Here is a 14,607-nt window from a genome sequence, read left to right on the forward strand (position 1 = left end):
CGCAGAGCGGAGCACGTCAGTGAGCTGTCCGCCACGTGCCTTGCCATCCTTGGATGCGTTTGGGGGGCAGTTCTTAACATGGAGGACTCCGTCCCGCGCCGCCATAGTATGCCTGGGACGTTGCCGTGGCTACGTCGCCACCCTCCCAGCCTCAGATCCTGTTTGGGTGTCACCAGCCGTCCCAACACTGTCTGTTTTGGGGGTTTTTTTGGCATTTATTTATTCATTTATTTATTTGCGGCCGCGTAGCACGCGGGATCCTAGTTCCCCGACCAGGAATGGAACCCGGGCCCCCTGCAGTGGAAGCTCGGAGTCCTAACCACAGGACCGCCGGGCAAGTCCCACAATACTGTCTTTTATAGCAAAGGATCTCGTTTAGAATCAGGCTTTGGACTTAATTGTCATGTCTCTTTGGTCTCCTTCATTCTGGGATAATTTCTCAGTCTTACCTTGACCTTCGTGACCTGGACATTTAAAAATTATTACAGACCAGTGGTTTTTGTTTTGGTAGAATGCCCCTCTGTTTGGGTTTGTCTGATGTTTTCTCATGATTAGATTCAAGTTATGTGTCTTGGGCAGGAAGTGATGCTGCTTCCCATCAGGGGTGCACGGTTCCTTTGTCCCGATACTAGTGATGTTCACCTTGATCACTTGTTCAAGGCAGTGACTCCTAAGCTTCTCCACCGTGAATTTATTCCTCCATTTCCTTTGTATTTAGTACGTGTTTTGGGGGAAGTGCTTTGAAACTCTATAAGTACTCAATTTCTCATCAGATTTTCAGTGCATTAATTTATTTCCTGTTTTATTCAATGAGTTATACTCTGTTACTGTAATTCTTTATTTTGATATTCACATGCTTTAGATTTGGCCATTGGAGCCCATTTAGCTGGCTTTTATTTTCTTTTTACATGTTCCCGTTATTTTTTGAATGCTTTGCCTTCTTGCATAACAAGATGTCCAGATTTCATCTTGTCATTTCCCTCATGCAGCTATCTGGAATCGGCCATTTCTCCAAGGAACCTGGTTCTCTTTAGTGGAGAATGGTGATTAGAAGCCAGGGTGCGGTCTCCGGGTGTGCCCATGGTGACCGAGGTGTCGCTGTCCCCAGCTCTGTCAGTGGACGGCTGTAGGACGCACACACGCACAGGGCTCACACCCACACTCACAGCTTTATTTCTGTACCTGTGTGTATATATGAAAACTGTGAGTTTACATCCGATTCCAGTCCAACACCACAGGGTTCACTCTAAGTTTCTCTGTTTCTGTGTTTGTAACTCCTTTCTTCAGTGGTGGCAAACTTGGCTCCCATTATTGTTAATATACTTATTTGATCAGTCCCCTTCTATGTGACCAGTCTGCCCATTGATTTCCCATCTCTGCTGCCCCGCTCTTCTCTCTGCATGGAGCTCCGAGTTCCCCAGCCCCCAGCCCCGGTTGTCCCCTAGTGTGGACGCAGGGCCTCCTCACTTTGCTTGGACTCTGACTTTGCCCTGGGCCACTGTTGCCCTTCCCCTCCCCTCTCCAGGTCCATCCCCGAATGCACATCTAAGGCTTCAGGAATGAATTATTCAGGAAGGGAAGCAGGGCGGCCAAAGCCATCATTACCTTTTAAAATAGCTGTGATTTTTTTTTTTTAAAGACTTCACCATAAAAATAACTATTATATATTGCTCTAAGTGAGGATGAACTGGTCTACTAAGGGTAGAAAAGGAACTTGGGATTCTCAATTTTGAGAAAAGCGTTCGTGTTTTCTTTCCTAGGTTCGCCTCAGGATTTTTGGCTCTAAGATTAATAGTTTTGACACCTAAAGGAGTTTGGCTGTGAAATAATTTTCATAAGGTTCAGCCTAAGTAAACCACACACGTTGGAAAATCTAATCAGTCAAGCTGTTCGTTAACCATATACCTGTAATATTTTTTGTGGCTCCTGAAACTGCCAGTAGCAATATGTTGATTATCCTTCATCTGTGACCATTATGACCTCCCTATGTAAAGGTGAAGATTAAAAATGTTCTGAAGTAGCATTTACATGTTCTTTGAGTTTTTTCTTTGATTAAAAGAACATATCCATCATTCTCATGCAGAGCATTTACTCTGTAAGAAAAAATTTTTTTCTATACAATGTCTAAGCTCTTTTGTGCTGAGTTTTTACCACATTTGTTAAAGGGCATTAAATGTCTGTGAAGAAATATGGAGACATGGTTAGAGATATATATATATATATATTTTAAATTCTTTACTTTTCTTCATTTCTAATTTTTTTGTGGAAGTATAATTGGCAGATATGTATCTCTTGGAACTACAACTCCTCCCTCCCCCACGATTACAAAGGAAATGCGTGCTCGTTATTAGAAAATTGGGAACAATATAGAAAACATGAAGAAGAAAATCAGTCACCTGTAACCCTCCTGCTTGGAGAGGGTCGCTGTTTATGTTTCAGTGTGCATTCTGTTAGTCCTCGTTCTGGGGAGGATATGAGATTTGATTTGGTAACTTTTACTCGGGTTCTAGGATTTATTTATAGTGTCATGTTTAATACCTTTTGGGTCGACCCCTTAAAGTCCTTACAGACCCCAGAGCATATCTCTAGCCATTTTCTCCTCTGTCAGTATCATTTCTAGATGCCGGCCAGTCTCTCTGTCAAAGCTGGACTCAGGCAGTTTCATGTGGTTTTATGATTTGTATTTTTTATGTTGCATACATCCGTGTTCCATATTATGTCTTAGGTGCTTGTGTTCCCTGACACAGTACTATTTTTAAAATTGTTAAGGAATCTTCAAAATCAAATTCACTATAAATACCATTTCTTTCTTCCCCCTGGGTAGTTTCTTTTTTTTTTTTTAAACGCTTTTTAGACATGAATATCCTAGTTTATTAGGTAAGAATTTCACAAACATTACTTTTTTTTTTTTTTTTTTTTTTAATTTTATTTTTGGCCACGCTGGGTCTTTGTTGCTGCATGCAGGCTTTCTCTAGTTGTGGCGAGCAGGGGCTACTCTTCGTCGCGGTGCATGGGCTTCTCATTGCGGTGGCTTCTCTTGCTGTGGAGCATGGGCTCCAGGCGCATGGGCTTCAGTAGTTGTGGCTCACGGGCTCTAGAGCGCAGGTTTAGTAGCTGTGGCGCACAGGCTTAGTTGCTCCGCGACATGTGGGATCTTCCCGGACCAGGGCTCGAACCCGTGTCCCCTGCATTGGCAGGCGGATTCTTAACCACTGCGCCACCAGGGAGGTCCCCCCCGGGTAGTTTCTTCATAATTTATTTTGAAATAATTTCAGTTTACAGAAAAGTTGCCAGAAGAGAACAAAGTGTTCTTCTATCTCTTCACCCAGATTTCCCAGTTATTACCATTTTGTCACATATACTCCACTCACTCTTTCTGCATATCTATCCCCATTTTCATTAGGCTGCTTCCAGACCTTCTGCGAGGAAGCCGGTGGACATGCGTGTGTTGCCCCCTCACAAGGACGCTATTTTATATAACCACCGTACAACACTCCAAATGAGAAAAATCAACACAGATGCAAGACTTGGTCCAGTACAAACATGCCACTCAGATTCCCCGCAGTTTGCATTGTTTCCTTTCTGGTCCACTGCCCTGCCTGGGACTATGCTTTGCATTCGGGACAGGCATCACATTCTGCAGGATGACCCTCCCTTGGGGCCCATTCCGTGCTTCCTCATGACCAGGCTCGGATCACACGTTGCTGGTGGGAACACCATGGAGTCAATTATCGGGTCCTCTCAGCACCTCCCACCAGGAGGCACGTAGTATCGTATCGGCCTGGTCATGCTGGTGTCGTCCAGGTTTCTCCACCTTCATGTCACCATTTTGCCCTATTTAATTGATTAGTAGTTGGTGAGGAGGTATTCCTAGGTTACTGGGGCCTTGTTCCTCAGCAGACCTCTGCCCACCAGCCTCAGCCTCCACGATGACTCTCGAACCCATCACCTCTGTTGCGGTGGCCAGGTGGTTACTCTGTTCCCACCCTTCCTTCTGTGCTTACTAGTTACCGTTCTGCAGAAGGCAGTGCTTTCCCTGCCCTCTCAGTCACTCGCTCATTCATCCACGGACTTAGGCATTCCTATTTATTCAATGACTTGTAATCTGTTACGATCCCTTTTATTATTTATTTTAAAAATTTTATTTATTTATTTTTGGCCGCACTGGGTCTTTGTTGCTGTGCGCGGGCTTTCTCTAGTTGCAGTGAGTGGGGGCTACTCTTCGTTGAGGTGTGTGGGCTTCTCATTGTGGTGGCTTCTCTTGTTGCGGAGCACAGGCTCTAGGCGCACGGGCTTCAGTAGTTGTGGCAGGTGGGCTCAGTAGTTGTGGCTCACGGGCTTAGTTGCTCCGCGGCATGTGGGGTCTTCCCGGACCAGGGCTCGAACCGCTGTCCCCTGCATTGGCAGGCAAATTCTTAACCACTGCGCCACCAAGGAAGTCCCAGTCCTTTTTACTTTGATGCCCAAATTATCCGTGATTTGGCCACTGGGAGTCCCTTCGTGCGTGTTTCTCTGGCCTTTGGCACGTCTGCAGCATTCACTGAGCAATCCCTTACTTTCTGGCGCCACGGGATGGTCCCTGCCTCTGTCTGGAGTCAGCCATTCCTTCAAGGACCGCTGGTTCCTTTTAGTAGAGGATGGAATTTAGAAACAAGGATCTGGGTGTTTGAGTTCTCATCATGTACTGAGTGTCGTTGCTTCTGGGCCCTTTCAGCAGTCAAAACATGGACACACACACACACGCACACACACGCACACACACACACTCACAGACACACACGGAGCTGTATCCACTTCTACAGCTACCTGTGCACATTTATCGTAAAACCGTTTGTTCAGACTCTAACCTACGACTCTGGACGTCTCTTTTTCGGTGTTTTTCACTCTCTTCTGACAGTGAGAAATCTGGCTTCCCTTATCCTCAGTACAGTTCATGAATTGTGTAATTTACTTATTTATTCAATGTAACCCGTCTCCCAACCTCTCAGCCATCTCCTCCGCCCGCCACCTCCCTGGCCTCCCCCTTTCCCGGCCGCCCTGCGTCCTTGCCTTCAGGACCCAAGTGCCTCTGCTCTGCCTGAAGCTCCCCAACCTGTTCCCCATCGCCTCTGCCCCAGAGCTCAATTCTTGGATTGCTTCTCTCCTCTGTGCCCTTAGGGATCCCGAGTAACTTCATGGCTTTAAATACCATCCCCCGAATGTATACATCTGGCTTGGACCTCTCCCCTGAATACCAGACTTCTATTTAACTGGCTCCTCCATACCTTTGAAGTTTCTGGAAGACATTTCCATGTGACACCTAAAACTGAACTCCCAATCTTACCCCCCAAGACCTGCCCGTCCAGGCTTGTCTGTCTCAGTACGTGCCAGCTCAGCTCTTATCCGCCCAGCATCCAGAATGCTCCCTGTAAAACGAGTCAGAGCGTCTCACCACCACACCCCAAGTCCTCCTGTGGCTTCCTGTCTCACGGTGTCCCATCTTGTCACCCCTCTGGCCATCTCTCTTCAGCCAGGCTGGCCTTCTCGCTTCCCCTCGTCTTGCTTCTGCACGAGCTTTTCCTCGGGCTCAGGAGGCTCTTCCCCAGGATCCACGTGGCTCGCTCCCTCACCCCCTTCACTCCTCTAGGCCCAGGTGTCCCCTTCTCAGGGAGGCCTTCCCTCCTTGCCCGATTTAAAAGCTCAACCCCCAGCCTCTTTCTCCCTGTCACCCCTCCCAGCTTTATTGTCTTTATCGCCCTTATCTCCATTTGGCACATTATGTACTCTCCTAGTGTCTCTTGCTGCTAACTTGATATAAGCTTCCCTCCCCTCCCTTCCCTCCCAGGTCAGGGATTTTTGTCTGTTTTGTTCACTGCTGTATTCCTAGCACTGGGAACCAGTGCCTGGCGAATTGGCCAAAAACCTATTCAGTTCTGTTTGTAGAATATTTGTAAATACAGTCAATTGTCATTACTTGTAGTAGTTAACATTGTACGGTCTCCGTGAGAACTGAACCCTTGCTCCTAGGGGAAGCACAGGGTTAGTTCCTGTGAGTCTCTGGTCATAACGTTTTTGTCAGCCGATCAATACATAACCTTGTTTTATTTAAAGACACCTTATTTAATATATACTGTTGATTCATTAGCATTGAACTCACTGGCAACCGCACCATCACGCCTGTCTGAACAAAGCTTATGGGACACGCGTACGTGCACGTCACGGCCTTCTTGTGCTCAGGAACGCTAGACAGCTCTGAGGACCATTTTGAACAGTGAAATCACCCACAAAAAGCACAAAACTGTGAAAAACTTGGCACTAAATAGACCACAAAAAGGACACTTGTTTACAGTATGAGCTGAAATAAGGAGGCAGAGGGTCACCTTGTTTGACCTCAGCAGGAATACGCACATTGGGTGACTCAAAATTTTTGTCACTCTGCATGTCCGCAAATGAGTGAATAAATGCTTGAGTATTGATTTGGGGGTTACGAATGATTTCTGGGGTAAATTTGCAATTATGGAGTCCGCAGATAATGAGGATGGACAGTGTTTAGTGTTTGTTGAATGAATGAATGAATGAATGAATGAACTAGCTCTTTGACAGAGTGTGAGCTGCCAGAGTTTTCAAAGTTCTAGACAGAGAAGTAACAGCTATCTTTATTCTTTGTAGGGAGAAGTCATAAAATGGTATGTGTTTTTGATATCCTTCTGGGGAGAGCAGATTGGCCACAAGGTTAAGAAGATATGTGATTGGTAAGAAAAAGAAACATTTTATTTCATTTATTTCTTTATCCTCAGTAACCTAGTTTTCTTGAAATATGTCTCTGAAGAGAAAAACAGGGGTAGCAAAGGCTGCTGAGTTTCATTACATGATTTCTTTGCTCTAATACCATGTTTTAAAACGTTTAATTTGTCATCTCTCTTGCCAGTGTAGTACTTAAAATAATTTAAAAGTAGACACCATGTTAATAACATTCCCAGATTTGATTTTTTTTCCCTTGGGAATGAAGGCTCAAGTTCAACTGGCGGAGGAATCCAGTTTTAATATTTGGTGCCTTTCTGTGGCCTTTAGCTACGCGTAGGCTTATCTGTCCTCCTGGAGCGTACAGCTCACCCTTTCTCAGCCCTCTGCAGTTACCTTCTTTGCGCCCTGGGGAAGGGGGCCTGGCAGGTGGTGGAGAGGGTGGGCTCGGAGGGGCCTGCCTGCCAAACGAGATGGTGCAAGTAAAAGGCTCCCGTACTGCATAAGCCTTCGGTAAATGTGGAGCAGTATCACAGCAAGAATGGGTCTGTGACTTAGTCTTGTCACCAGTGGGAAAACAAGCAAAACCACACGAAAACTCAAAAGAATGGCCTTTTGTTTTCTTATACTCGGGGAAGTTTTAGCTGGCCTGACTTCTTGCTGGGGTAAGTAAGGGTGGGGTTTGGTTATTTCCTTCGGATTCAGCGTTCACCAGAGTTTGATACTCAGTCACTGGTGTTATGGAAAGTAACTTTAGGTGATACGTGGACTAGCCTATTCTTACTTTAATAGGTTTATATTTATTTTTTATGTAGATTAGAAAAACTATAGCCAGCACACAAACCTGTGACTTCACAGATACTGCTTAGGTTAAGGCTGGAGTAAGAATTTAATTTTAGTAGCCAGAGCTTAAAGAGGAACATAAAGCATGGCATTAAAACATGAAGGCAGCATGGGAGTCGCAGCAGCTGGGGGCGTGTGGCTGCAGCTGGGGGGCGTGGCTCTGCCTCCCCTGCGTCCTGGTGTCACACGTGGCCCCAGAGGACGTTTACTGAAGCCCATGTCAGAGGCAATGGCTAGGCATCCAGAGTTTTCTCCTCCCCCGATTTTCTCTTTTTTGTAAAAGGTAATTATCGTTGTATGTTCTTTGTCTTTGATTTATATTTTACACTTGTTTAATGATTTCCAGCCCAAGGATGGTGGTGAATTTCAGAAAGCTGGAACTGGGAATGAGCTTTTGGGAATCATCGAGGGTAGGAATGGAATGTGGAGCCAAGACAGAGTTCACTAAATCTGTGGAATTCCGTAGAAAATTTGTTGAGTGTCCGTGTGCAAGGCCTTACCATGGCTGGGTGCCTGTGTCTGCACCTTTTTCTCCCAGAGGGCTGCTTTTATTCTGGTTTGGAAGGAAATACGCCCAGGAGGTAGACTGAATGTAGCTCTAGTTTCTGACATAGCTTCTTGCAGTTCTGACAGCCGCGGCACTGTGTTGAATCCTGTCTTCTAGTTACCACTGCCACGTTTACCCCTACCCGAATACCGCCGAGGAGCGGAGAGAGATCCAGGAGGGCCTGAACACCCGGATTCAAGATCTGTATACTGTGAGTGAACCAGAAACTTGCCTCCTTATCCGAGGGTTTGTAAAACATTTACAAGTACATTTACTTTCTTCTATAATATGGAAAATTTGGGTTGTGGACAAATCAAGGTGTTTTAGGGAGTTTGGAATGGCACCTCCCTCCTCTTCGTGGGAGTTTTATTTTAGCAGCCTGTTAGAAACCTAGATGGTTTCTAAATGATGGGGCTTTAAAGAAGAGTCTGGTCATCTTTGATCTGTCGGAGTGTAATTCTTGATCAGAGAGGACAAGCGAGCCCCATTTACAGTGCTGGCTGTAATTTTACCTGCACTATTTTAATTCCCATTTCCGCTTGGGTCAGCGAGGGCTCTTGGTAACAAGCAGCAGACTCTGACCCACTTGAGTGAAAGGGGATTTCTTGGCAGGATGGGGTGGGATGGGAGTTGGTGGCTCACGGGTTTGACAGGGAGCTGGGCCGAGGCTGGGAGTGGGTAAGACCCAGGCCCCCAGCTCTCTGGACCCAGCCAGGCCATCGTGCCACCACAGGGACCACGACTTCTAACCATTTCCTGTGCGTGGGGTCCTTTCTGGAAAGGCAGCTCCAGGGCCTGGAGGAGAAGGACTGAACTTCCTTAACTGTCCCCAGAGAGGCAGGTGCCTGGAATCCGCCCCCCCATCACTGAGGAGAAAGTCCCTCAGAGGAGGTCAGGTGCCCAGTGGACACTCTGCTGAAAGTCCACGTTTGTCCTCACCCAGGTGCTTCACAAAACCGAGGATTATTTAAGGCAAGTGCTCTGTAAAGCCGCCGAGTCAGTCTACAGCCGCGTCATCCAGGTGAAGAAGATGAAAGCCATTTACCATATGCTGAACATGTGCAGCTTCGACGTGACCAACAAGTGCCTCATTGCCGAGGTCTGGTGTCCCGAGGCCGATCTGCATGAGCTGCGCCTTGCTCTGGAGGAGGGCTCGGTGAGGCGGCCCTCCCCTCCCTGCCAGCCCTTCCCCGCGGGAAATAAGATAGAGGAGGAGAGGACACCGTGTTGACTCTTTTGAACTGAAATTACGGAGAGTTGGTCCCTCGAGACTCTGTGTGCACGTGCATTTTTTTTTTAATTGATGTATGGTTGATTTACAATGTTTCAGGTGTGCAGCAAAGTGATTTGCACAGGCATTTTTAATTTGCTCTTTTGAGTAAGGAATTCAGTCACATGGTTTAAAAGTCAAAAAAAAATTAAAAAATATAAAAGACCCAGTGAAGTGGCTTCCTCCTATCCAGGGCCTCATATGTCCAGTTCCTCTGCTCAAAGGCAGCCCTTGTTTTACTTCTCTTATGTCTTTGAGTTTCTTAATCATAGATAAGTAGATAGGAATATATAAAGGGAGAGAATTCCCTTCCTTCACAAAAGATTGTGTGCTATTCACACTGTTCTTTTCTCAAAAGAAAACTTCCCTGTTTTTTTATAGCTATTTAATAACCTGCTGAATGGATGTACCATGGCTTATTGAACTAGTTCCCTGGTCATTTAGGTGGTTTCTAACTTTATGAATACCAGTGCAGTGACTAACACTTGACCTTTGACGGTTCAGACGTGCACAAATCTATCTCTGGGTAAATTCCCAGCATGGAATTCCTGGATCAGTTTTGGCAAATATTGTCAATTGTTGTATTTCTCTTATTTTGAGTGGGGTTGAATATCTTTTTGTATGTTTAAGAAGAGCCTTTGAATTTTCACTTTTTTGGTGAAGGCTGTGTTCATATGCTTTGCCCATTTTCTACTGGGTTGTTGGTCTTTTTCTTATTAATTTCCTTGGCTCGTTGTCTGTGATACGAGAACAAATATTCTCCCCAATTTGTCACTTGTCTTTTGGTGTTTCTTTCTGTTTGTTTGCTTTGGTTGTGCAGAAGTTTTTTGTTAAATATAGTTGAACCCATCCATCTCTGCTCTTACAGCCTCTGAACTTTGAATAATAGCTTCTTTCCACTCCTGGGCTATGGGGTCAGTCTCCCACGTTCCTGTGAGGGTTTTTTCTGTATCAGAACTTAGTTCTTGGAGAGATAAATTAGGAGGTTGGGACTGACATATACACACTACTATATATAAAATAGACAACCAACAAGGACCTACTGTATAGCACAGGGAACTCTACTTAATACTATGTAATAACCTATATGGGAAAAGAATCTGAAAAAAAGTAGATGTATGTGTATAACTGAATCACTTTGCTCTACACCTGAAACTAACACAACATTGTAAATCAACTTTACTCCAATATAAAATAAAAAAACAAAAAAAAATCTTAGTTCTTTACTGGAAATAGCAGGTTTACGAACTTCAAGTGGCAGTTAAGGAAACAAGTTTTCATAGGAGATTTTGGTTAATCACCTTGTCTCATTACATAATTCTGTTACGGCACAAACGTAAAACACGCAGTGCTGAGAAAGAAGGAAATACATAAATTAGTTATTTTGGAGTATGGAACATCTCTTTTATTTATATATTTTAAAGCTCTAGATGATTCTTATTTATTGAGGTAACATCGGTTTTGAGGGACACGACTAATACTCCTGTTGTGTGTGTGAGTACATATAAGTAGTCCCAGGATCACCAACATACAACTGGAATTTAGTGGTCTAGCTCTTAAAAATGTTCAAGAGGAATTTAGAGACAGCTACAGTATTACCTAACAAAACTGAAAAATAGGCAAGAATAAACCAAAACGTCAGTACGGCAAAACTTTGTTTTTTTTCTTGTCATGCCTGTCCCTGCCTGCTTCCCACCACTCAGCCTTGCTAGGTTCTTCCTTCTCCAGCACCACGGCCCCCAGGAGCCTTCCTCACTTCCTCCTGTCACTTCTGCTGTACTTGAACCTCCAGGAGGGTGGTCAGTACTTCCCCACGTGCTCAGGACCTTTGCATGGCAGCCAGCTAAGATTTGTTGAAAGAGCTCTTGGGTGGTAATTTTTTCTTTCTCTGTCTCTGTTTTTTTCATGTGAAAGAGAGAGAGCGGTGCTACGATCCCCTCATTCATGAACACAATCCCAACAAAAGAAACACCCCCGACTCTCATCCGCACCAACAAATTCACCGAGGGGTTTCAGAACATCGTGGATGCCTACGGGGTTGGGAGCTACCGAGAAGTGAACCCAGGTTGGAAGCCTGAATTTGCCAGTCTTCGTGTTTTATACATTTTATACATCACTGCTGCTTTTTTTTCCCTATAAGAATATAATAGATATTTGGAAAAATAGGCTCACTATTACTGTCTTGTTATCTTATTTAGTATAAAGTGTTAATTTTAGCCTGTCAGTTCTCTCCTGAGAATTTGGGAGAAAGTCAAGATCATTATACAGTATGTGGTCATGTTTGAATTAACTAGAATTTTCTGCCTTTGCTGCGAATCAGAAATCGCTTGCTTTTCCCGCAGCTCTCTTTACCATCATCACTTTCCCCTTTTTATTTGCTGTGATGTTTGGAGACCTTGGACATGGCTTTGTGATGTTCTTATTTGCCCTCCTGTTGGTGTTAAATGAAGATCATCCCAGACTAAGTCAGTCGCAAGAGGTAAAAACATAAACACTCGGGCTCATTATATCTGTTTGGGCAGCATTAGTAGTGACTCTCTTCTGTTTAACTGGAAAAAGAGACATTTAAAGATGTTCAGTTTTGGGCGATAACCATAACCCACCTGAGACATGGCTGCGGGGGGTGGGTGGGTCTTCACCCCTGTGTGACGGGGGCGTCTGTGCCGTGAGCTTGCTTTTGAGCAGCCCTGAGAGGAGCGGTTGAGAAAGCGCCCAGACTAAGTGGGTCACATCGGCTCGTTTTCCCGGTGGTCCTGTTTCGCTCCCCGTGCTTCGTTCCCCACAGATCATGCGGATGGTTTTCAACGGTCGCTACATCCTCCTGCTGATGGGGCTCTTCTCGGTGTACACGGGCCTCGTCTACAACGACTGCTTTTCCAAGTCCGTCAGCCTCTTTGGCTCCGGGTGGAACGTGTCTGCCATGTACAGCTCCAGTCACAGCCCAGCGGAGCAGAGGAAGATGGTGCTCTGGAAGTGAGTGTCCTGCTGCCAGACCGTGCCTCAGGCAGAGGGCAGTTTCTCCGAGTCTCCCTCCCCCCTCGCAGGCGGCGCTCACCCTGCTTTTTGTTACAGTGACAGCGTCATCAGGCACAACAGGGTGTTGCAGTTGGATCCCAGTGTTCCCGGAGTGTTCCGAGGCCCTTATCCTCTTGGCATCGATCCCGTGAGTGTCCCCACCCCCCCCCCCCCATTATCTCGGGTTCCTCGGTGCTGCCACCTAATTTTTTTATTAAAATTTTTGGCCGTGCTGCACGGCTTGTGGGGATCTTAGTTCCCTGACCGGGGATCGAACCTGCGCCCTCAGCAGTGGAAGCGCGGAGTCCTAACCACTGGACCTCCAGGGAGTTCCCAGTGCCACCTCGCTTAGACTGTCGCAGCGGTTTCTCAGACTGTTCAGCACGGTTCAGGTGGTCGCACGCGAGGGGGTGGTACTCTGGGGGTTTCTGCCTGGACACCAGAGGCTCACTGTGTGTTCCGAGTCAGGCTGGTGTACAGAAGAAGCTGACGGTCCGTTTGGGAAGCCAGGGGCAGTGCCTGAATACAAGACCACAGGGAGCTGGGGCTACAATCTGTCCTACTTCCTGACCTGTGTTACTCTAGTGAAAAGTGGCACTTCCGGAGCCATGTAATGTGCGCTGTTTCTTTGATTTCTTCTTTGTACATGTGAATTGTTTTTTTACCCTTTGATGTAGAAAGAAATAGTATGGAATTTTAGAGTGGAAAGGGAGCTTAGGCTTATCATGGTGCTTATTGCAGAGGTGGTTTGAAAGGGAAAAAGTGTGGGGAGAAGGAAAGTGAAACTGTGGCTCCAGGACCGGGGTTGCCCCTGTCCTGCCCCCAACACGGCTCCGCAGGCCGCTGCTTACGAGGCCCAGGCAGCATGTCCCTAGACCCGGGGGTCTTCACGAGGAATCTCAGCCTTAAAAGAAAAGCTTAGGAACTCCCTCGAAATTGGTTTGGAGTGATGTGATACAGTAGGGAAAAAAACTCAGTGACCAAAGTCTAGCATTCCCTAATCTGAGCTCTCCAAGGTAGCTCTCTCCTAGATGTTCATTCTCATCTCTAAACATAATCGGTATAATTTAATGTTGTTGCCTAAAGTCTTAATATAATTGGAAACTTGAAAAAACCTGACAAGTTTCCTTAAGGAACAGCACTTCTCTCCTAAGGCAGTTGAAGGAAGTTAAAGTTTTCTTTTTTGGTTTTGTTTTGTCTTTAGATTTGGAACTTGGCCACAAATCGTCTCACTTTTCTGAACTCTTTCAAAATGAAAATGTCTGTGATTTTTGGAATTATTCACATGACTTTTGGAGTCATTCTGGGAATATTTAACCACTTGTAAGTACAGATTATTTTTTAACCAGTATTTATAAGCCAAGTTTTTGGTATTTCTTAAACTTTCCTTCTTGATGGTAGACTACGTGGATCTTAAAGGCAGCCAGCATAGTGGTTTGTTGTATTAATATGATTCTGTTTTTTATTTTTATTTTTAAAAATTTTTGGCTGTGTTGGGTCTTTGCTGCTGCACGCGGGCTCTCTCTAGTTGCGGCGAGCGGGGGCTACTCTTCGTTGCGGTGTGCGGGCTTCTCATTGCGATGGCTTCTCTCGTTGTGCAGCGTGGGCTCTAGGCGGTGCGGGCTTCAGTAGTTGCAGCACGTGGGCTTAGTGGTTGTGGCTTGTGGGCCCTAGAGCACGCAGGCTTCAGTAGTTGTGGCACATGGGCTTAGTAGTTGTGACTCAGGCTCTAGAGCACAGGCTCAATAGTTGTGGCACACGGGTTTAGTTGCTCTGTGGCATGTGGGATCTTCCCGGACCAGGGCTTGAAGCCGTGTCCCCTGCATTGGCAGGCGGATTCTTAACCACTGAACCACCAGGGAAGTCCCATGATACTGTTTTTTTTTTTAAAATTTATTTTATTTACTTATTTTTGGCTGCATTGGGTCTTCGTTGCTGCACGCGGGCTTTCTCTAGTTGCGGCGAGCGGGGGCTGCTCTTTGTTGCGGTGCACGGGCTTCTCACTGCGGTGGCTTCTCTTGTTGCGGAGCACGGGCTCTAGGCGCGTGGGCTTCAGGAGTTGCGGTATGTGGGCTCAGTAGTTATAGTTTGTGGACTCTAGAGCACAGGCTCAGTAGTTGTGGTGCACAGGCTTAGCTGCTCCGCGGCATGTGGGGTCTTCCCAGACCAGGGTTTGAACCCGTGTCCCCTGCATTGGCAGGCGGATTCTCAG

The 14,607-nt window shown here is 46.0% G+C and overlaps 1 protein-coding gene and 1 long non-coding RNA gene across 2 annotated transcripts in view; one reads left to right on the forward strand and one right to left on the reverse strand.

The window, feature by feature from the left end:
• The window catches only part of ATP6V0A2 (ATPase H+ transporting V0 subunit a2), a 38,340-nt gene that overhangs the window by 13,119 nt on the left and 10,614 nt on the right, over positions 1–14,607 (forward strand). Inside the window, exons 7-14 of the mRNA XM_082353231.1 lie at positions 6,649–6,731; positions 8,228–8,321; positions 9,054–9,266; positions 11,295–11,445; positions 11,723–11,859; positions 12,166–12,353; positions 12,453–12,543; positions 13,600–13,718. Of these exons, the coding sequence (XP_082209357.1) occupies positions 6,649–6,731; positions 8,228–8,321; positions 9,054–9,266; positions 11,295–11,445; positions 11,723–11,859; positions 12,166–12,353; positions 12,453–12,543; positions 13,600–13,718 (1,076 nt within the window). The remainder of the gene's footprint in view (positions 1–6,648; positions 6,732–8,227; positions 8,322–9,053; positions 9,267–11,294; positions 11,446–11,722; positions 11,860–12,165; positions 12,354–12,452; positions 12,544–13,599; positions 13,719–14,607) is intronic.
• Positions 204–6,637, reverse strand: LOC309610423. The gene is made up of 2 exons (XR_014233930.1): positions 5,265–6,637; positions 204–4,624 (listed from the first exon to the last, which is right to left on the reverse strand). It is a non-coding gene; the product is annotated as an uncharacterized lncRNA (long non-coding RNA).

This window comes from Balaenoptera borealis (genome assembly GCF_965194805.1).
Source record: "Balaenoptera borealis genome assembly, chromosome: 14".
Classification (NCBI taxonomy): domain Eukaryota; kingdom Metazoa; phylum Chordata; class Mammalia; order Artiodactyla; family Balaenopteridae; genus Balaenoptera; species Balaenoptera borealis.